This window comes from Gobio gobio (assembly GCF_949357685.1).
Source record: "Gobio gobio genome assembly, chromosome: 4".
NCBI classification, from domain to species: Eukaryota; Metazoa; Chordata; class Actinopteri; order Cypriniformes; family Gobionidae; genus Gobio; species Gobio gobio.
The window spans coordinates 36,935,291-36,959,164 of NC_137100.1; the positions used below are offsets into that span (position 1 = coordinate 36,935,291).

Below are 23,874 nucleotides of genomic sequence, written 5' to 3' on the forward strand. Positions count from 1 at the left end.
GAATTATTGTTTAACACAGTTGATATTTGATCAACCCAAACAAACACCCCCTCCCTTCATTGATCCACCCCCAAAATGCACCAACACGAAATGCAAGAGTGGATGTCTCTTTATCATAGTAGAAGCAAAACAAAATAAAGCTTCGTGAAAAATAAAGCGAAGATGACGAACAAAAAATGTACATACAGTACACGAGTATATACAAGCAAGACTTCGTTGTTAGTCGGTAACAGCACACACTCAAAACCAATGTTACTCATGTATGGAGCAGAAACAACAGAACCATGTGTCTGTTTTCGGGCCTTCCCCCTCTCTAACGCCTCTCCAGTGCTGGAAAGCTTTTCAAATATTAACGTGGGTCCTAGACAGAGTATTTGAGCAGAGTGGAGCGGCAGCAATTTCCACTCCACGCTCTAAGCATTCAATAATCACTCCGCTCCGGGTTCACCATTTCCCGCTCCCCGCTCAACTCCTCGCTCACTGATTTCAGAAACACCACTCCGTCTTCGCTCCGAGGAAATTCACGGCTAAAGTATTTAAGTAAGCTCTGAAATATCACAAAAGTTTGGTTTATAACATACATTAAATAAAAACAAAAAAAACAAAAAAAACATTAGGAGATAGTTTCAACGTGGTTTATTGGAACACTAGTGTGCAAACATTTTCCTACGACATGCCAAGCTTATTAGGCTTTATCAGCATTAAAAGTTAAATATTATTGCTGCTTTTTGCAGTGCAAATTTTGTTTGGAAAAATGAAAATAGTATATTTCAGTATACATATACATATTCAGAAAATAGTATACATCAGTTATTTTGTCTACGGGTCACTACATATTTCTGCTCATTCAAAATCAGATACAGATAACTAAGCATTTGTTTGAATTCAGGCCCGGTTCTACGGGGGTGCTAGAGGGTGCTAAACCACCTCAAATGCAAGCAAAAGCACCCTCAGTTGATACTGTAATAATTTTGGCGAAACAGATTTGGCAGATTTGCACATTTGTGTCCGAGTTTTGGAGAGCATCAAATGCATCTATTTACAGCTTGTTTTGCAGCGGTGAGTAATGCAGCCAATCACAGTCGTTGATCTCTCGAACGCGATCAGAATCTGAAAAAAAAAACCCAGAGTTTTTTTTATTCAGTGCTGAGTTAATGCAGCCTCGCGAAACCTCTCTAACAAACAAAGTCAACACACGATGTAAGTAAGATATTTATTGTTGACGAGACGACTTCATTTCTATAAAGGAACTTTGTGAGATCACGATGAACTGACAACAACAGCATTTTAGTGATCGTAGCGATCTTGGCTCACTTTCGAGGCTATAGTCATTTATTGAATAAACTATTATTGCTAAGAGGACCGACGGCCAATTGCATGCTACAAAGTTTCGGAAGTGACATCTAAATATAAATGCCACTCTGCTCGAGACAGAAATATCCTCCTGAGACCCAGAATAAAGGTTTTGCCTCTGTAGAGGACATTATTTAACGAATTTCTCTGACAACATACACAGTTTTAAGTCTGGATATTCTTATGAAATACAAGACATTCTTATGAAAATATTATTACACGTCTTTTTACATTACAACACATTAATATGCAAATTAGATATAGATGCATTGCCTATAGAATGGGAATGGCATTTATGGCCATGTTAACACACACACATATTGCATAAAGAAAAATGGTATATCAAATTATTCTGTATCTTTCATTACATTGAGAATCATCTTTATACAAAGTTTGGATGAAAAAAAAATTGAAGCATAACAATATTGTTTGGTGAATGACAAAAAAAAAATCCCATTGTTTGTCTATTCATGTCTTTCAATTTTCTCAATAAAGGGGTCTGGTGTCCTCTACAGAGCAGAGGATATAGCATAGCCTATAAAATAGTTTTTTTTTTAATGCTCCAAACAAACAAAAAAAATCTAAATTCACAAAACCTTTTTTTCTGGTTCTCAGGAAGATGACATGTTAAAATACTAGCAACGCATTAAAGTAATGTAAAGGCAGACTAATAGATTAATAGACAATGTGTAGCTAAATATTTTTGAAATTCCAATTATTGGTAAATGACTTGTAAATAAATAATCATAAATTTCTCACTGTACACTGCTATGGTGCTTAGCTTATCTGCACTTTACTAGAGCACCCTCAGCAATTTCAGAAGCACCCTCAGTGATTTGATTCTGGAACCGGGCCTGATTTGAATGCATTAGAGAGAACGATTGTGTGTGTGAATAAGTGCTGTTTAAAATGTGCTTTCACCTGATCATATTCAGTATGTAGAAGAAGGTACAAAAGAATTCCTTGAACTATAACATCCCGCTCATGTCTATCAACCATCATCATAACCTTTACATTCTTTCTGATTTGAGTTATCCATCTGTATCAAGCTAGTTAAATGTGTTTAACATGTGAGTTCTGGCTAAAAATGCAGTTATATTATGGGCTGTTGGCATGAATTGTACTCGTGATGGAGCGGTAGTGGAGCGCTCTTGGAGCGAGTGAAAACCACAACGCTCTGACTTTTAAAAAAATGCGCTCCTCACTCCATTCAAAATCACGCCGCTCCGCTCCCACTCCGCTCACATACTCTGGTCCTAAAGCTCTTGCCTAATCACAACCCTTCTTTTCCCAGTGATATTCCTCTGACCTTTTCTCTCTTGTAAAATCTCTCAGCCATCTCTCTTTCTACAGTCTTTCTTCAAATCTCCCTCCTGCTCACTCTCTTTCCTCCCCCATCATGACTGTATAAGCCCCCTACTGCTGATTAGCTGCGAGTGCGTTGTGGTGCTTGGGCTCTGATCCACGTACAACAGCATTTTTCAGAAATCACTTACTGCACCTTTAAAACACACCTATTATATTCATATTGATACAAACAATGCATTGACTAGAGCATGTTATGCTTATAGAGGTGTGTCTTTTGTGTGTGTGTGATTGGCAGGTTTTAGCGTTTCTGCAGAGCATCCTAACTCTGAATAATCTCACTGTGGAGATGACGCATGACTTCCTTCCATATAAACAGGAGCTTCAGCTCAGTCTACAGAATGTGAGAGCTTTACCGATCAATAATGACTTTAACCTTCCATCCACATATGGTTTGTCCTTCACTCTCATAGTGGTGTTGTGAACATACAGGTTTAATAAATGAACAATATTTCACCAAAGATTATTAATATGGATTATACATTAATGTTGATTTAATTTAAATTATTATTATTATGACACTTTACAATAAGGTTTCATTAGTTAACATTATTTAACTATTTTAGTTAAAATGAACTAAGTATTAACAATACTTCTACAGCATTTAGTAATCATAGTTAATGTTCATTTCAACATTTACTAATTCATTATTCAAATCAAAAGTTATATTTGTTAACATTAGTTAGTGCACTGTGAACTAACATGAACAAACAGCTTCTCCAACAGCTGAATTATTTTATTAACTAAAATAAATATTGATAAATACTGCAACAAAAGGTCTCTATACAAATGAGACCTTATTTTAAAGTGTTACCATTAGTATTATTATTTTAATATTTTACATGTAAATGTATTACATTTTTTCCCTACTGATTTATAATTCATTTATATGCACTACCATTCAAAAGTTTGGGGTCTGTAAGATTTTTTTAATTCCACTGTTCATAAGTCTCTTATGGTCACCAAGGGCTGCATTTATTTGATAAAAAATACTGTGAAATATTGTTACAATTTTTACTCCAGTCTTCAATGTCACATGATCCTTCAGAAATAATTCTAATATGCTGATATGATGTCCCAGAAACATTTCTAATTATTATCATTGTTGAAAACAGTTGTGCTGCTTAACATTTTTTGTAACATTATATATGTCTTTACTGTCACCTTTGATCAAAATCATAAAATATAGGAACTCCAAACTTTTAAACAGTAATGTAATTGATATGAATTATAATTCATATTTAGCAAAAAAAGCAAATTATATCAATGAATCTGTTTTAATAGCTCCTGATAATATGTAATATGTACATATGTATGTGTTTTTTGATCTGCTGCTGGTGTTTTTGTAGACCCGTAACCATTTTGAGAGCACCAGAGAGGAGATGGAAGAGCTAATGAAGAGGATGAAGGGGTCGGCAAAGATCTGTATGAGACACGGCCAGCAGGCGACTATGGAGGGATACCTCTATGTGCAGGAGAAATGTGAGTTCTGCAACACTGCATGTTATCCATTAACATAGACAATAATTTCAACTTCATTTGAAATTTCAATCTCTCAAGTGTTCATAAATGTGCAGGAAAGCTTACTTTTTAAGTGGACCAGAGGTATGAAGCTCATACTGTATTTACATGAATTCTTCAGTAAAAAAAAAGAAAAAAGTTTGCTGCTATGTTAAACTATAAAGATGTTTGGATCCTCTTTTTGAGGCGGGACTACTTCCGTTTATGCATAACAGATGTTAATTTAGTGGGCGGCTTTGAAAAACATCAACAAAAGCTTGTTGGTTTTGTGCATAATTGTCTGTGGTAATCACCAGAAACAGATGCAGTCCATTGACCTTCAGTTAAAAATATTAAAGCAGCAAAAATCTTAATGAGTTATGATAGTTAATAAAAGAGCGCTTTCTCTTTGGTCAAACGCAGCATTCTGCACACAGATATTTTTGTATATTGACTGTTATAATGACGCTAAACTGTATAATTGATTGTTATTGGCTCCAGACTTTTTGTAGCTGTGCTAGAGTAATGTCTCTATGGTAGAACTCTGCAATCTCCGTCTTCTCACATAATAAAATAATTTAAACTCAAATCAATATTTTATGACCATTTATTTGGCAAGTAACCGTGATAAATGGGATCATTTACGGTCAGCCAATCTCTATAGCAGAATAAACCCCAGAAAGAGGGTAATACAAGACCCCTCCATTTCACGTCTGTGTCAGTCACCCAGTCAGGATTTAATTTTGCAATATTGATTGTACATTATCCCTTACAAAACTGTGTCTATCAGATCATATTCAATCAATAATTCAAATGACACATATGCTATTTGCCTTCCTGTCTCTGTTTCTGTCTCTAGGGGCTCTTGGCGTAACCTGGGTAAAGTATTACTGTAAATACTTCAAGGACAACAAGTTATTCATTATGGAGCCAATGGAACAAAAGACAGGAACCAAACAGGTGCAGAATTATTAGAGATATATGATTATTACTTTGTGAAGTGCCAGCCCTTTTCTCTTACGTTTGTCTCTTTGTTTTTTTCAGACCACAGCTCAGCTCACACTGAAGTCCTGTGTACGCCGTAAAACGGAATCCACCGATAAACGCTTCTGCTTTGACATCGAGACAAATGAACGGTGAGGGTCCTGCTTGTAATATTACTCATTCTCTTGTTCACTCTGCAAAGTGCATTTATAACAAACGTTTTAGTAGGTCCAGAGGAGGGTCAGTAAACTGGAAAGCTTATATTTTTGGTTAAAGCACTTACATGAACTCTTCTGTAAAAACACAAACAATTGAATAAAGGCTTTATTTACTCCATTGCAGTTTGAAGAAGTCTGAAGTTGTTTTGTGTTATGTTTTAGAAGGTTCAGCCCTGTCCTGCTCCAGGCTATTTCTGAGGTCAACAGGAAGCAGTGGATAGAGGCCATGGATGGCAAAGAACCAGTGGGTTTAACATTATCTCTCCTCGCTCCTCATTAAAAGCCCTCACTATGATCATGTTTCTGATCCTTCTTGGTTTCTGTTCCAGATTTATCATTCTCCCATTCAAAAGCAGGCAGAGAGTAAGTATAACTTCACTCCATCAGGGTGACACTGTATTAGTACAGATGCTTATTTGTATCAGAAAACCACTGACGTTCATTTTCTGCTTAATTATAATAATTATACTGCCCCATTCCTCTACATGGCAGAAAACCTGAATGTGCTTAATGTTTCACAGGAATAGCATTTCTAATTTGAGCATTTCTAAAAAGGGTTGATTGCTCCCTTGAAAATGTTTTCCCTACATGTACAGAGTCACATAGATACAATACTGTTCATAAGTTTAGGGTCATAGAACTGAATGACAGTCTTTTTATCTAAATATCTATCTACATGGTACTTCAAAGAGTATTATAGTACATCATGGTAATATAATGTCCTCAAAACATGGTAATACATTGAGAATTAAGTATAAAATACATAAATTCTAAAAAGAGCAACATTGCAGAACACGAGAGAGTCTAAAAATAGATGGAGAAAATGCAGCTTAATAGATTGTGATCCTTGCATACCTGTGCAATACCATGTATAATTACACCATAAATAGTGTCCAGTAACCTACCGAGAAATGCATACAGGGATGATGAACAGTGTTTATTATATGTAATATTAATTCTTTTTTTTTTTCTCAGTGGAGCTGAATGACCTCGGCTTCAAGTTCGTCAGAAAATGCATCAACTTTGTGGAAACAAAAGGTGCCTTCACACATTCGAATAACAAGAATATCAATCGCTTATTTTAGTGTCTGAAATGATCTCACATTCATGTACCAAGTTTGTCACCTGTTCTCAATGACAGCAATTCATTGCCACCATATGCTGAGATGGTACTAGAGATGGAAAGACAAGCACAATGTTGCTTTTATTTATTGGATTCATGTCTCAAATGCAGCCAGCAGAGGGCAGCAGCACACCAGTTGTGTTCACATCTGCGTATCTAGCGATTTGAGCCAACTAAATAGAAAACATATGCACTGAAACATGTAGGTTTTATCAATAATATATCATACAAAGTAAAAAAAAAAACGTGCACAGATACAAATTGATAAAGGAAGTGTCACTTTTCTCATTTGAAACCTGCCATTTATGCTCATTAATAAGCATGATTACAGCGTAACGTTTACTGCGGGAGCACCGAGCACCAATAGTTCTGTTTTAAGTGCTCATTTATGTGTTCATCAGTCTCTGAGTGTGCCTCAGATTTCCCAGACGTTTAAGTCCAGCTTTGTCATCAGGCACAACATGGTGTATGTTAACAATCAGTAAACTTTCAGTTGCATGGCTAACAAACCTAAAGCGGGCCAGTTCCACCGCTGCTGTCGTTTTTCGTTAGAGCTGTACTTTTCCACTTCAAGACACTCCCCCTTGCTTTCTCCTACATGCCAGGTTCTCCAATTTTCTCAGTTAATAAATCATGCTTTCTGTTTCTCTTTCCTCTTTTTTTTGGTTTCTCTCTTCTTCTCTTTCTTTCTGGTAGGGCTGACTCAGGAAGGGGTCTACAGGACTGTGGGCAGCAATATTCAAGTACAAAAACTTCTGAATGCCTTCTTTGGTGAGGAAACGGCCAAAAGAACATCTGTGTGTGTGTGAGTGAGTGAGTGCATGTTCACGAGGGAAGACTTATGAACATGAACTCACACACACAGACACACACACACACACACACACATTGACTCACTTACTCAGTAAACCAGATTTATACACAAACATTTACAACCATATACAAACAAGAGGCTTATGTTTTATGTGGATGACAAATTTAATGACTCATAAATCTGAGTCTAACTTATCGTGCTGTGTTTAATATCTGCAGTGAGCTTTATGAACTTACAAAAAAAAAAATGAAACACTGAGGAAACCAAAGCACAGATATACGTCCATGAGAGCGTCCTTGAGCTGCTACAAAATCCCTGACACATACTGAAAAACAACAACCGTCTGAGGAAGGCCGTTTATCTCTCTTTTTTCCCCTCTCTCTCTCTGTCTTAATCTGTCCTCTCTCTGCAGACCCAACGTGTCCAGCTGATGTAGATTTCAATTCCACTGACATGGACTTTAAGACCATCACTAGTGCTTTGAAATTCTATCTGCGGTGAGTTAAAAACACATTATTTGATTATCTTCAACAATTCCTTTTTTGGTCATTTGATTTAATGTTTGTGTACTGTACATTTACATATGTTTTTCCAGGAGTCTGAATGAACCTCTGATGACCTACAGCCTGCATGGAGAACTGCTCTTAGCAGCAAGTATGACAGTGAACGCATCCAGCCTTACACACAGATAAACACACACTTTTATGTGTTTATCTGTGTTTTCCTTCTCTTATGTGGGTCTGTCTAGTTCAACACAAGCATAGCTCTAAAAGAGGGGAAAAACACCAGCCCAAGTGCAAGTTTCCTCTTTCAGCACTCTACAAAAAAGCAATACCCCTAATTCTCAACCATGGTTATGCGAACTACAGTTTTCAGGGGGTTCTTGGAAAGATTTTGATTTTAAAACAAGGCTAAGTTTTATACATTTGAATAACACTCATAAAATAATACATTAGCGTTCAAAAGGTTTGGGGTCTGTCGTTTTTTTATTTAGCAAGGATGCATTAAATTGATCAAAACTGACAGTAAAGACATTTATAATGTTACAAAAATGTTTTCTCAAAAAAGCAGCACAACTGTTTTCAACATTGATGATAATAATAAAAACTATTACTTGAGCACTAAATCAACATATAACAATGATTTCTGTCGGTTCATGTGACACTGAAGACTGGAGTAATGTGTCAACGACTGCTGAAAATTCAGCTTTGCCATCACAGGAACAAATTACATTTTAAAATATAATGTTTTACATTGCAATAATATTTCACAAATATTACTGTTTCAAATAAATGCAGCCTTGGTGAGCATAAGAGACTCCGGTAACACTTAATTTTAGGGTTCAATTCTCTACTAGTTGCTTATTAGCATGCATATTACTATGATATTGGCTGTTTATTAGTACTTCTAAAGCACATATTAATGCCTTATTCTGCATGACCTTATTCTACATCCCTTAATCCTACCCAATGCCCAAACTTAAATGCAACAAGAACTACCGTACTAACTATTAATACGCAGTAAATTAGGAGTTTATTGAGGCAAAAGTCGTAGTTAACAGTGAATATTTGTTCCCCAAGCTAAAGTTTTACTGAGATTTCTTTTAAAAACATTTAAAAAATCGTACCGACCCTACACTTTTGAAAGGTAGTGTATGTGTGCTACTTTTTTCCAAAAGTGATTTTAATAATATTACTCATAATTGTAAATGATATCCAGTATAAAATGAGAAAAAAGAACTAGGACTGAACCAAAATGTTAACTTTAGTACAATACCAGTCTCTAGTATCTTGGTATCAATACTAAATTGATGCCTCATGTAACAAATTAGCAGCTTCATGAAATAAACCTAAAGTATCAAAAAATACAATAGAAAATGTAATTAAATAAACAGAGGAAATATCTGGAAAACTTTGTAATATTACTTTGCAGTACTAATGTTAGCTATGTCTTACGCACACAATTAAATGTAATTATGAATTATGAACCGAAGTCATTGCAGTATTAACAAGTTCCTTACTGTTTCTATTCCACACTGAATAAAATTATGAATACATTTAGCCAGAATAAATTACACCTTATTTCTGCATTTAGACTTAAAGGGTTATTTCACCTAAAAATTTTAATTCTGTCCTTAATTACTTACCCTTATGTCGTTCGACACCCGTAAGACCTCGTTCATCTTCGGAACACAAATGAAGATATTTTAGTTGAAGTCCGATGGCTCAGAAAGGCCTCCATTGGCACAATGAACTTTACACTCTCAAGACCCATAAAAGGTACTAAAGACGTCGTTACAAAGTCCATCTCACTACAGTGGTTCGACAATAACTTTATGAAGCGACGAGAATAGTTTTTGTGCGAAAAAAACCCAAAATAATGACTTATATAGTGATGACTTATATAGTGATGAATTATTAAAGTTTTATTTTTCTTCATAAAGTTATTGTAGAACCACTGTAGTAACGACGTCTTTAGTACCTTTTATGGGTCTTGAGAGTGTAAAGTGCATTGTACCAATGGAGGCCTTTCTGAGCCATCGTATTTCAACTAAAATATCTTCATTTGTGTTCCGAAGATGAACGGAGGTCTTACGGGTGTCGAACGACATGAGGGTAAGTAATTAATGACAGAATTTTCATTTTTGGGTGAACTAACCCTTTAAGTTGTCTGTAGTCCAACAGAAAACAGGGGCCTGCACTCATGCTGTTGTAGTCAAGCATGCAATTGACCCATTAAAAAGCATTTTCAAGACTGACACTTACATGGACGTATCATTAAAAGAAAAATAACCTCTTTCACTGGTCTTGTGTTGGCATATTAATCTTTTGTTATGTTTTACACTTCATGTAATCGCCCAAACTGGCCTGCACTGCCTGTACTATACTGGCTATGCATGGTCTTTTCTTTTGTTTAAATTAATTAGCCACTTAAGGGCATGTTTTATAGTGATTTTACAACGGTGACAGGTATTTTTTAGGTCTAAAACCCTCTTAATCTTGGTAAAATGCATAGCTTGAAGGGGCTTATTACTTTTATAAGATTACAGCAATATCAATGTGATAGAAGACCTCAGTGTTTAAAAATAGTTACGTTTTAATATGAATAATATTCAGAATAAGCTATTCTTGTAAGTAATGTAATTCATTAGCGTAATTGTAGATGTGTATGGTTGCCAGGATGTAGCATTATAAAACGCTGTAGAACGCAACTCATCCAAACAGATATTATAGTCAAAACCATCCTTTTTATATCCTCCTGTGTGTGTGGTCCTGGTAAACCCTACATTATCGGGACCAAATGTCCCCACAAAGATATTAATACCAGGCATTTTTAACGTTGTGGAAAACAACTTGAAAATGTAAAAATAGAGTTTAGGGGGTAGCAAATACAGTTTGTACAGTATAAAAATCATTGTCTATTGAAAGCCCCCACAAACGATGTTTGTATTTGCAATTCCTTTGTGTCTAAATGAGTGAGTGTACGTTCAGCTTTGAGCGTTTTCAACAAGTTGTGTTGAATATACTGTATTGTAATCCTGCCCATAATAAGATTAGAAGCCATTAAAGCAGCTTTGATTATTATAGCTTGTCTGTGTACTTGCACTCAGATCACTCACACAACTAAACAAACGCAGCAGAGCAGAGGAAAGGGCTACACCTGCCAAGGGATTAACGGCTCGCTTTAATGCGCTTTACTCACTTGGCCCAAGTGACCTCCCAGTCTGTTGTGTTGTAGAATTTCTTCTATTTTTTATACATTAAATACACAGAGAGGATTCGTTCGAATCTTTCAAAGATGCTACATTGTCTCCTAAAATCGCTGTACAGAGTTCACAAGTATACTTGTTTGCTTTGCACTCTATAAAGTAAGCTTTGTTACGGTTCGCCACAGGCTGTATTTTCAGATAAAGCTGTTTTTATCCCACATTTCACAATAAATGTGTCTGTACTGATCCTTTTAGGATTTTACAAGTTATCTTTGGACAAGTTGAAAGACGTTCAGCAAACTGCCGTTAAGATGAAAATAAACAAACACTTCTAGAAACCACTAGCTTGCTAACAATCAAACGGCTCTATTAGCTTTAACAGCTCTATTAGTCCTAGCGTAGGCAGAGAAGTGCACTGACATGTACTGTTTGCTTCCTTCTGCCTTTACGCTGCATTCTTCAAAGTCTATTCATCGGGCCATGTAATAGGAGTCATGGCATTTAAATGTAGCATGAACCACTCTTTCCATGGGTGGGATTCAACACAAACTGTGGCACAATGATTATGTTAATGAGGCAATATGTGGATCATGTCCATCTATAGTGAATGTGACTTATCCCCACATTTTTTCCTCAGAGTCTGAGAATCTGGACTATCGGTTAGGGGCGGTTCACTCGCTTGTTTACAAACTCCCAGAGCGGAACAGAGAGATGCTGGAACTGCTAATCAAACACCTGGTCAGGTAACACAGACACACATGCATGCATGCGTGCACACACACACACACACACACACACACACACACACACACACACACACAGACACACACACACACACACACACACACACACACACACACACACACACACACACACACACACACACACACACACACACACACACACACACACACACACACAGACACACACTCAGACTGTGATTTTTCTAAGTGCTACCCAGCTTGCTTGGGTGTACCTTTATAATTATATATTTGAGTTATGTTGTGGTTAATGTGACAGGTTGTGTGTGAAAGTTTTGTGTTCTGACAATAAGTCACCTGATCTATAGCTCCATGCCTCATTTTGTGTGTGTGTGTGTGTGTGTGTATATATAAAATATTTTGAGTAAAGCGAACAACATATTCACATACTGTAGCTTCAAGTTTATGCTAAACAAGCTCATATACTAAATATAAATGAAAGTAATATTATATTAATACATTTAATTAAGCCTGCAAATATTTAAGTTGCAGTCAAGGATGATCAGCCCATGATATACACAGACCTCAACAGTTTCTTTTAGTAGTTCAGTTGTGTGTGTTTGTATACATATATCGGCCAGTAAGATCTTTTAAAATGTTTTTGAAAAGAAGTCTTCTATACTTACTAAGGCTACATTGATCAAAAATACATTAAAACCTGTAATTTTGTGAAATATTATTATAGTTTAAAATAACTATCTTCAACTTTTGTTGTTTTAATACATTTCAAAAGTAATTTATTCCTGTGATGGCAAAGCAGATTTTTTAGCATCATTACTCCAGTCTTCAGTGTCACATGATCCTTCAAAAATCATTCTAATAATTATGCTGATTGCTACTCAAGTAACATTTATTTTATTATTATCAGTATTGAAAAGAGTCGTTATACGTAATTGTTTTTGTGTGGAAAATATGTTTTATGGAAATGTAAAATTTTTTACACAATTCTTTGCTTTATAGTGGCAAGAAAAAGTATGTGAACCCCTTGCAGAATCTGTGAAAATAGGAATAATTTTAACAAAATAAGTTTGATCATACAAAATGCATGTCATTTTTTATTTACTATTGCCCCGAATAAGATATTTTACATAAGAGATGTTTACAAACTTTCAAACAGAGCTATATATATATATATATATATATAAATATATAATATTAGGGCTGTCAATCGATTAATTGTTTGATCGTGATTAATGCGATTAATTGCACACTTATTGTAAAATTAAGCATACGTCATTTATCTCATTAAACACCCTCATTTTGTCAAGCTTCAAGGATCATTGGAGACTCCAAAAGGACACCAAATATAAGGAGTCCATATAATTATATTATATAATACATTTATACACACCTAAGCACCCATGAAAAAAAACATTACAGAATTCAATGTATAGTAGTACAGAGCAACAACAACGGGATTGTTTTCATTTTAGTCTAGTCAAGCTGTGATACCGAACAGGACCACACAGAGACGGCAAAAAAAACTGCTAAATCAACCGCTTTGACTCCATAAACCTACGATTACTAAACACAACAACGTACACATGACACGTTGTCATACTCGGTTCTAGTCAGAATATGAGTCTGATACTGCTCCGTTGGGCTGTGATTATGGGGCGTGTTTCTACCGAACCAGGAAAGAAAATACCTCTGCACTCAATTGGATAGACTTACAACCAGTCAGAGTCAACAGAACTCAACTGCGCACGCTCGCTGGAAGAAGTAGAAGAAGAAGATGAGTGTAAACAATCTTTGCTGGTGTTCTAAAAAAGAATTTAAGGATACACAGAGTACTTACCAACACAATCATCATTTTTGAGAGAAATAGCGAAGGTGAATGCATATACGAACAAGTTCTCCGTTTAGGATTAAAATGCAATGTGAGTCTCTATTCTCTCTGATGTCTCTGATGTAATCAGCCTGGCCTTCTTTACATTAGCGCTGTTTTGGACTGTTTGAATGAATTCAATTACTGGATGACTGAACACTTTCCCAGAGTTTAACGGCTTTAAATGGCCTGATCACAAACAGAGAAGCAGAATTGGGTTAAAGAGTTAGAATGGAAATGTCAGGGTTACTACCAGGGTTACATGTGCAGTAGATGCTCAGTGTGATTGTGACAAACTCCCGACTTCTAACATCATCTAACTGCGTGACGAAAATTACGTTAATGACACAGCTCCACGTACTTCCGTAATTTATTTGCGTTAAGGAATTTAAATTATGGAATTTAAGGAATTTTAATTGAATGAATACCAGATGTGCTGTTGAATCTATGTTGAAGCTCCGTAATGTTTATAAATTCCTAAAAACAAAGTGCTGAGAAACAATGACATACAATCCAATCTACATCTGTCACAATTCATTTTTGCAGTTTTGACAAATCTTCAATTTATGAATTCTGAAATTTTTTTTTTTAATTCTGCAGTGTCAGCCAGCTTGGAAACAGTATCTTGGTAGCAAGTTTAAATCTGCAAAATTTAAAAGAACTACCAAATAAAGTAAACCAAATAAACACCATATATAACAAATGTACAATCTAGTAACAACACCACTCTGCTCCAATAAGGAAAAACTTTCTCTCTCTGACCCTGGGCTAGGTGGCTTATTATAATAGTTTTATCCAAAGCAGCACAGGGACAATCCATATATCCTATCCCAAAGCTCACTACACTATCTCTGTTGTTTTTCTAGTGTTTGCAGCCACAGCAGTGAAAATCTGATGACTGTGTCAAATATGGGTGTAATATTTGGCCCCACTCTCATGAGAGCAGAGGAGGAGACAGTGGCGGCCATGTTGAATATTAAGTTCCAGAACATCGTCATGGAGATTCTTATTGAGGACTATAACAAGGTCAGATATGCCCCTTTCCAACAGGGGACAGTTTATCTGTGTATCTATACAAGCTAAATGCTCAGACAGAAAAAAGGTTTCCATTGAGAACTGCTGTATTTGCACTCTAAAATAATTTGAAATAAAAAAAAAGAAATGCTGTGTGATTCATAAGAGAACAATATGAAAAATATTTGTCACCTTTTCAGGGAGCCATAGTTGAGTGATGTTAATGATGTCATATTGTTTTGTAATCACTGCCGTCTCTGATGTTCTCAGATCTTTAAGGGTCCTCCTGAAGAAACCACACTGCCTCCTATCCCACCTCCAAGGGTGACGCCACGGAGACGGCAGCCAATTACGATCTCAAAACGCCCACCCCGTCTCTACCCCGGCCTTCAGCCTCCAGTTTTTGAGCGTAAATAGCATTCAGCATCCTAGCCATCATCATCATCATCATCATCGGCATCATCATTTTGTCATTACATAATGCTTTTTTTTGCCTTATCATTGAATTATTATGAATGTGAATTATATTTGTTATCTTTTTAAGAATTAATTTTTAACATAGGCCTATATATAAACAGATTTTTTTGTAGATTGGATAAAAAAAAATAACAAAAAAACTTTTTTATAATAATCTCTATATCTCAGATAAGACATTATATGATGTGTTTCAGATCTATATCTATATATTGTGTGTTTTTTGGCTCAATATTTTTCTTTAATTGCTATCTTTAAAATGTTCCTTTTTTGCTTTTTTTTTTTTTTTGCAAAGCCTGTTCTTGTACTGCGAGCTTAAATACAATACACGCACCTAAACATCAACAACAACAAGTTGTTAGCGAGCGCACACACATAACAGCCGATCAGGATTCATATGTTCTGGAAGGGACCTTTGACTAGATCTGTTTCTCCTTAAGTGATTTCCTCTAAATGAAGAAAAATACAACCAAATCTCCCGATCTTTCTGTCATGCTCCAGTTTAGAAGCCCCTCCATGCACATTGTGAACTGTATGATTAAATCTGCAGGATCTCAGGGTGCGTGTATGTGTGTCTGCCTTGATAAATGTTCATTCTCTGACATGTTGTCCTCCCCTCATTGTTAGCCGTGTTATGTAGTGTTTAACAACAGTCAAACTAATAGTACACTCACTAGAGCATGAAAAATAACGACTACCTGCCCTTCTGCAGCAAGCGTTTGTGTGTGCATCAGTGCCTATGGCTGTACGAGTGTGTGTGCTGGAGTGCGTGCGGACGAGTGTTGGTATGCCATCATGTGTGTGTCCTATGAGCGCTACCCAGAGTGTCTGAGAGCTAATGCCTGCATGTGTTTACGAGTCTCTCTCAATCTGTTTTCGTTTGGCTTTTGGACTTTTTTCCCTCTAATAAGCTATTCTTATTATTAACTTCTGAGCTTTTTTCTCTCTCTCTCTTGATCAAAAGCGAATGTGTTTATTAATCCATTAATATGACTCTAGTTCATTTGTATATTCATGAAATTTGGTTTAAGCATGCTGGATATTTGCTTGTTCAGATCAGTGGAATAAATTGTTTCCCCTTCTGTTGTATTTTTCAATCAAATCATTAATCTGAGTAGATCAGAACTGCTCGTTTCCTGTTTGGTGAACTTGCTGGTGGTGGGATATGTGTGTTTGTGCATGTGTGCGCCTGTGAGTGCCAAGCCACCTGTTGAGTTTCAGTGAATGTTGGATCGTGATGGTCCGTAAACTTGGCCCTCTGTGTGTGTGTGTGTGTTTCTGTGTGTGTGTGTGTGTTTTTTTTTTTTTTTTTTGAGAATACAGATACAGTCATGGAGTATTAGGACCAACTGTGTATTTGGGAACCCCTGCCAAAATGCGAATCTGTTTGTGAATGCGTTTTCATACAAACGTGCCCATGTCCAGTTTGGCTATCTCACACAAAGCTGGTTGTTTTGACTGATTCTGCTCACATACACAGACACACAGCTGTGTTTTACACTCATGTCCTTGGTTCTCACATGGCCATAGCAACCTTTCTTATGACACTGATTTCATCTTTTCACACACTAAACTGGATTCAATGTTTATTTATTTTTATTTCATATTTTTGACTAAGCAAAGACTATAAAAGTACTTTCCCCTGCATAAAAACCTTATTGTGTGAAAGAAACAATAGTCTGGTGAAAATGCCAGCGGTGAACAGTTCTTCTAGTTTATCTGAAATGAAAGATATGCTAAAAGCGGGTAACTTTTACAATTTCAAGGTAATAATGCTAATTCCCGACACAAGAAAATGCCATTTCTTTTTAAAGAGATCGAGGAAAAAAAAGGCCTTTCAAAGGATACAAATCCAGCCTGGAGGAGGTAGACTTTGACCGTGTGGCTTGATCTGATAACAATCGGCGTGTTTGGGTAAAGCAGTTCATGGCTTCTTCAGACTTTTTCTTTCATTTTAAAGCTTCCATTATGTTCCAGTTGTGTTGAAGCTGTTGGAATAAAATGACTCACTTTGAGTAATTTGATTTTGACTAGTTCAGTCTTTATTGGATTGTATTTCCCGTATAGTGGACTGAGCGCCTGTCAAGCTGCTCTCTTTATTTATTTATCGGAACTATCAAAACCTCCCTTTTTAAGCCAAAACTACAAGAACAGGAAATTTAAAGTTTTAACGACACCCCTGATACAATCTCCCCTCAGGGGAATGTTCAGGGCTAAACTGTTGCAATCGTGCTTCTGACCCACCAGACGTTTAGTAGTGCTTTATCTAAACTGCCTGCATTGACTGACTCTGTGCTTCGCAGGGCGAGAGCAAAACGGCGCCAGCCACAATGACAGCGAACCTGAGGGAGACACCAGCCTCACCAGCCCGGTTCCTCATCAAAGAACAAAACTGGCACCTCCTTCCATCTCTCCTCCATCCATCCCGCTCTCCTCTCCGACATCTCGGAAGCCTGTTAACCCCAGACCTGCTCTCCGGCCCTTGGATTCTGATGTTGGCAGGCTTGAAGTTAGGGGACAGGATGGTCAGAGGTCGGACGCCATGGTGACGACCAATGGGGAATCAGGAGCGACAGTGAACCGAGCTCAGTCTTTCCAAGGAAGCAGGCCACAACTCAAAGGAACAACCGGTAAACAAGGAATTCAAAACTATCCACCACCCTGTGACAAGAATGAAGGTCAATATACATATACATATACATATACATATACATATATACATATATATAGGCTATATATTACAAAACTGTTTCCCTGATTACATTTTTTTTATTTTGTCTGCAAAATCAGTCATTTGGTTTAACTAATATTCAGAAGAAAAACAAAAAACAGGAAATTATATCAAATGTAATGAATTAATGCAATAACACATTGTGGCATGAAGTATGAATGATCAGCATAGTACATGATGAAGGGTGGAAATCCCTTGTGATCTACAGTAAGCAGAACACATACTTACAATAATCATGCTCCAATGAGTCAGTCAGTTAAAATGGTTGTAACAGGTGTGTGTGTGTGTGTGTGTGTGTGTGTGTGTGTGTGTGTGTGTGTGTGTGTGTGTGTGTGTGTGTGTGTGTGTGTGTGTGTGTGTGTGTGTGTGTGTGTGTGTGTGTGTGTGTGTGTGTGTGTGCGTGTAACAGGAGAGGCTCAGGGGCTGAAAGGACGATCTTTCTCAGAGAAGAGTTCCATCTGCCGGCCACCCACTCGACCACCAGATCCACCCTCCCGTCTCCTCAATAAAACTGAAGACACTCCAGCATCATAGTAAGTACACATCAATTCACCACAAACCATACTTCGCTGCAATGCCATTGCTGATTTATTCAGATTCTCTGTGACATTTTTTTTTTCTGAAACTTTTTTTTGGTTCTTTTTTTTAATAAACATTAACAAAAAGCTGAAATGCGTTGCATAGCACACAGTGAGCGGCACCCATGCAGCAATGACAGCATGAATTCTTTTGGGTGATGGATAAATCAACTCTCTGCTCAGGTGTGATTTTGGCTCGCTCATCCAGGAAGATTTGCTCCTGATTGTTCCGGTTACTTGGTTGACACCTGTCTACTGCATTTTTTAAGTAGCAGCACAGATTCTCAGTTGGATTGAGTTGAGAACTTTGATTGTGCCATTGGGAGATATGTTTGTGTTCTTGTGCCGCTGCGATGTTCATTTAGCCTAGTGTCTGGAATCACTGACCCTCAGAAGGATGAACTTTCTCCCAAACGTTGGCTATTTGGCAGACTAAAACAGGTTCTCCTGCAGTAGGGCGGCACAATTTTAGAGATGCATGCTATATATATCGGTATCAAAACATTTACCAGTTATCACATTTTTAGGTCAATATTGGATATTTAATTGCCCGTTTATTTCCTTTATTCTTTACATAAAGATAATAATCAAATAATGCATAATAATTTAATAACACTGTTGATGTAATCTTTAGCTAATTTTAAAATTTATATACATTTTTCATGCTTTACATTATAATGTTGTAGCATTTAAAATGATTGATTTTAGTTTTCAGGTTTTTTTTTATTTAGACAAAATAGTATGGAATTTTAATACTGATGCAAATAAAAGTATTTGCCAAATATTGCAATAATGATATGAAATTCAACATAAACATTGAACATCTATTATTGTTGCTGTTAAGGTATTTCAAGACTAAAAGAAGAAAAAGGCATAAAAGTACATCGAGATTGCAGCTCTCAGGTTGAAACGGGTGTGCAAAAACTACAAACTAGAAAGTCTTTGTCTCTGAACTAAATCCTGTTTTGCCCAAGCTTTCCTGCTAACAGAAAGAGTAACTCAGACTTCTTTCAGTTAAGCCAAACGTGAACCAAGTGAAAAAGATCCCAGTTCTCTTGGCATTTATATTATACCTGAACTTAAGTTGGACCCAGATCTCTATCCACTTTAGCTGTGAGAGGGTCTCCGTCCACTTTTTATTCATAAAAAGTGTCATTTGTACTCATTGTACTCATACTGATTGTAACATAATACTGATTTCACGAGTTCACACTTACATATAATTTAGAGGGAGTAAAGTTAATGCGTATTTGGCGTGCTGTCTGGGGGTATGGCTCTGAGCTCAGAATTTGGCCCGATCCCAGAGTACTCCCCCCGTGTATAGAAGTGGTTAGAACTAGAAGTGTGGAGAAGGGGTGGTGGAGGTATGCTGATAAACTGTCAACAAATGGAGGTAAGACTGCTGCATACTGTATACGTATCAGTGGCGGCTGGTGATAATTATTTTTAGGGGGGGGGGGGGGTCAAATAAATACAAAGCAGTATCAAGATGCATGTTAACTAAATTCGAGCATTAAAGAGAAAATAGTGTTTTCTTTTTACACATCATTTCCCACATATAGTTGAATGAGGAAAGGAAAAACAAAAGAAAACAGCAACAACAGACTAGCATGTTGACTACTTGAACATACATTTTGCTCTCCTTTCTTTCTGGCCAGCAAATTTCTCAATGACTCTCTGATTAAAGTCAGTCATCTCAGTAGTGTCATGACGTTTGCATTGTTCAGTCAGATATTTGAGGTCTCTTACCCCCGTTGTTGTCCACAAAACTTCAGTACCGACACTTTGAAATAAAAGACAGGGAAAGCAATAAAGGGCATTGCTAACAACACATCCAGCCAGCCACCTACGTTTCTCATAACAAGCGCGTGAAGCTCCCAGTGTAGCTTCATCGTTCATCCTCTGTAACTGGCCTGCTGCTGGGATTTGTAAATCGCGTTGGTCCGGTTCGGGATCCTTTATCCTTTTTTTTAGTTCCAGCAAACGCCTTGTGAAAGAATTTGGTTTAACTGCTGCCATCTCTACGAAAGTGATCATCCTAACAAGGTTTTGGCGGAGTCGGTGTGACGGTGTCGCCCGCGCACTTTCGTTTTAGTGGCCAAGAGCGTAAAGTTAAATGACAGGTGACGAGAACCAATCAGATTAGATAAAATAACACGCATCCAATTCTGATTCGCCAGGGACGCAGCGACCTGCATCCGGAGGAGGATCTTTAAGAAACCAATTAGAGACCAGCTTTAGGTAGGGTGACCACCATCAAACAAACAAAATGTGGGACGATTACTAAGTTTGTGTGGGACAATGTGGGACATGTTAGCAACACTAAAACATAACCTGAAACTGTTGTATAATCTTAAATTCAACATCACTGAGCCCAAAGGCAGCAGGCATCATGCAGATAACTACTTTTGAAACAGTTCTGACCAAGTGCAACTAAAATCCAACTAAATAAATAATGAAACAAATAAAACAACATAAAATTAGTTAATCTTATATATATATATATATATATATATATATATATATATATATATATATATATATATATATATATATATATATATATATATATATATATATATATTAATTTATATACAGAACTATCCATTCGTTTTCTGACAGGAATTATATATATATATAATTTTTTTTTTTTTTTCTTGGGGGGGGAACTGTAGTTTTTATTTATATATATATATATATATATATATATATATATATATATATATATATATATATATATATATATATATATATATATATATATATATATATATATATATATATATATATATATATATATATATATATATATATATATATATATTTATATATATATATATATATTTATATATATTAATTTATATACAGAACTATCCATTCGTTTTCTGACAGGAAGGGAACACATGGAACGAATCACCGCTCCACATTTTGATTGACAGCCGTCACAACCTACTAGTGACCGTGTTTACTCCTTTCTTTTCAACCATTGGATATGGTTTAAAAAACGGCTTTTGTATTTGTGTAAGGCGGGATGTTACTTCTGACGAAGCGCTGTTAAATATAGGTGAAAAACGATGCCGCAAAAATAATAAATAAAATGCTTTCTTAAAAAGGCAAAAGAACGCATGCATGTTTTCTCAATATGATCATTAAAAATCAACAGAATGCGGGACATTTTCTCAATATGCGACATGCGGGACAAGGGGTGAAAATGCTGTGCGGTACAACGCAAAGCGGGACAGGTGGTCACCCTAGCTTTAGGTCACATGCTACCCGTAGATTTTTGGACTCAGATAGACATCCATTTGTCCGGCGTCCCTCGCCCATGAAACCGCATGAAACATATTGAAGAACATATAAAATAGTTAACGGATCAAAGCCAGTTTTTATTAAATGCTGAGGCTCTTACTAACAGCCGGCACGTTGTATGAGTAAACTATTTTATTTAATTTTTGTATCATTTTTGTATACATGTATATTTCTGGAATTTTGATGGGGGCGGCGCCCCAGCGCCCTCTATTGACAAGCCGCCACTGATACGTATATTGTTATACCACTATATACGTATACCTCCTATTGTTGATTGGCTTAGTGCTCTCCACTCGTGTTAATTATCTGAATTTGCTCCTTGAAACATTGAACTTTGTTAATAAAACCTAATTTATTGTTATTATATTGATATAAAGGTGTTCGTTGTTATGGGAAGAAGGAGGCAGGAACCGGCGAACATTCAAAAACACTTTAATAAATTAACAAACAGAAAGTAAAAGCGGCAGCCCCTCACGGACGACTGCCGCGCACACACATAACAAAACGTAAACAAAACACAACGTAAAATCCAGGCCTGGTCCTCTCTCGTCCTTCACTGTCGTCGCTCCTCCTTTTATGCGACCGAGCTCCTCCGTGAGACACGAAGCGCTCATTACCACTCACGACCGGCCTTGTCCCGCTCTCACGGTCCTTCACAATGGAATATTGAAATTATGGTTTCACGTTATTTTACAGTATGTGCACTTACAGTGTACTTACCTAAGAAAGTTCTGGTCACTACAGGTAACTACATGGGTTAAGGTTAGGTTTAGGGTTAGCACCTAGTTATTACCCAGTTATTGTAAGTACATAGTATGTACATGGGGTAAAGGACTGTAAAATAAAGTGCTACTGAAATTATGAAATAGTTATATTTCTTTAAATGTATAACTTTCAAGCCTGTTTGGAGGATAACTTTCTGTGTAGTAGTTTTTCACTCTGTCGAAATGCTGTAAACTTTTTACATATGTTTATTAATTATAATTTTATTTATTTAGTTCAATTTCAGCTATTAATAATCAGACTATTCCGTTGCAAGTTTAATTCTATTGCGATTAATTTTGCAGCCATGCAGTACATCTCTCTATTTTGCACCATCCATCCTTCTGTTTTTATGAATATGTCCAGTTCCTACTGATGAAGAGAAGTTCTACATCTTTCATCGGCTTATGGATGGGGTTTTTGTGGTGTGGGCAGATATAGATTTGTGCCATCCAGGTTGTTTTAAGCGGACCAAGATCTGATCGTTTCCACATTGCAGCTGGACCACCATTATGTGTTTTGGCATACTCCAGACATGCTTTCGCATTGTTCTTTTTAAAGAATGGCTCCTTGCTGTCACCCTCCCTATACAGGCCAGTGTTTTGCAGGACTGGTTGGCTGGTGCGTGTTTAATCTGTTGTCAACGACTGAACACTGTTGATCCTGCAAAGTGATTGTTGGCCTCGCTGCGGTTGATTTGGAAGATTTCTGGTTTCGCAAAGTTTGAACGATGACCTTTTCTAGGCAGTGTCTGGGTGGCCTGATTCCAAACACTTGGATATAGTTTGATGTTTTTCCAAAATGTATGCATTTGGTTTACTTTAACTTGGACTCAAGAATGCTCTTAGCTCGTAATTTTCACAGCAGTCCCTAAGATTAGCAGCTGGAATAATGATTCTTTAACTGTGGGGATTTTATCTATAAAATGCTACAGTTGTTTTAATGATTCACAGGTAGAGGTCAATTTGACAGCATTTGTGTCCTCATTAACAAAATCGTTTTCCATCCATGTAAACTTTAAACTTTAAATCACAAAATGATTGAATTATTATACAAACAACAGATTTCAGATATTTTTTTTTTTTTTTTACAATTAATTCTGGAAAACAAAAACATTACATTTATTCTCTGACAGTCACATTACATTTTTTTTGAGTTTCAGTGCTTAGAAATAAATATCACAGAGAGCTCAATTTCAGTGCAGGATCTGCAGGGATTAAGTAAACTGAGAGATTTAGTAAAGTGTCTGAATCATTTTGCAAGCCACTGTAAATATACTATATACAGCAGATTTGATGTGGATAAAGACTGCTAATCAAGTTTCTGGAAGCAGTAATTTTAGACCAACTCT

At 36.6% G+C, this 23,874-nt stretch overlaps 1 protein-coding gene across 6 annotated transcripts in view; it reads left to right on the forward strand.

The window, feature by feature from the left end:
- The window catches only part of ophn1 (oligophrenin 1), a 49,875-nt gene that overhangs the window by 20,231 nt on the left and 5,770 nt on the right, over nucleotides 1-23,874 (forward strand). For 2 of the 6 annotated variants that reach the window (XM_079814893.1, XM_079814891.1), the window contains exons 7-21: nucleotides 2,957-3,061; nucleotides 4,068-4,200; nucleotides 5,078-5,178; nucleotides 5,263-5,354; nucleotides 5,583-5,664; nucleotides 5,750-5,783; nucleotides 6,396-6,458; nucleotides 7,240-7,314; nucleotides 7,770-7,854; nucleotides 7,953-8,011; nucleotides 11,704-11,809; nucleotides 14,522-14,681; nucleotides 14,940-15,078; nucleotides 17,447-17,773; nucleotides 18,284-18,407. In XM_079814893.1, the coding sequence (XP_079671019.1) occupies nucleotides 2,957-3,061; nucleotides 4,068-4,200; nucleotides 5,078-5,178; nucleotides 5,263-5,354; nucleotides 5,583-5,664; nucleotides 5,750-5,783; nucleotides 6,396-6,458; nucleotides 7,240-7,314; nucleotides 7,770-7,854; nucleotides 7,953-8,011; nucleotides 11,704-11,809; nucleotides 14,522-14,681; nucleotides 14,940-15,078; nucleotides 17,447-17,773; nucleotides 18,284-18,407 (1,685 nt within the window). Of the gene's footprint in view, nucleotides 1-2,956; nucleotides 3,062-4,067; nucleotides 4,201-5,077; nucleotides 5,179-5,262; nucleotides 5,355-5,582; nucleotides 5,665-5,749; nucleotides 5,784-6,395; nucleotides 6,459-7,239; nucleotides 7,315-7,769; nucleotides 7,855-7,952; nucleotides 8,012-11,703; nucleotides 11,810-14,521; nucleotides 14,682-14,939; nucleotides 15,079-17,446; nucleotides 17,822-18,283; nucleotides 18,408-23,874 lie in introns of all 6 variants that reach the window. The other 4 variants (XM_079814890.1, XM_079814892.1, XM_079814894.1 and 1 more) reach the window with 3 other exon arrangements.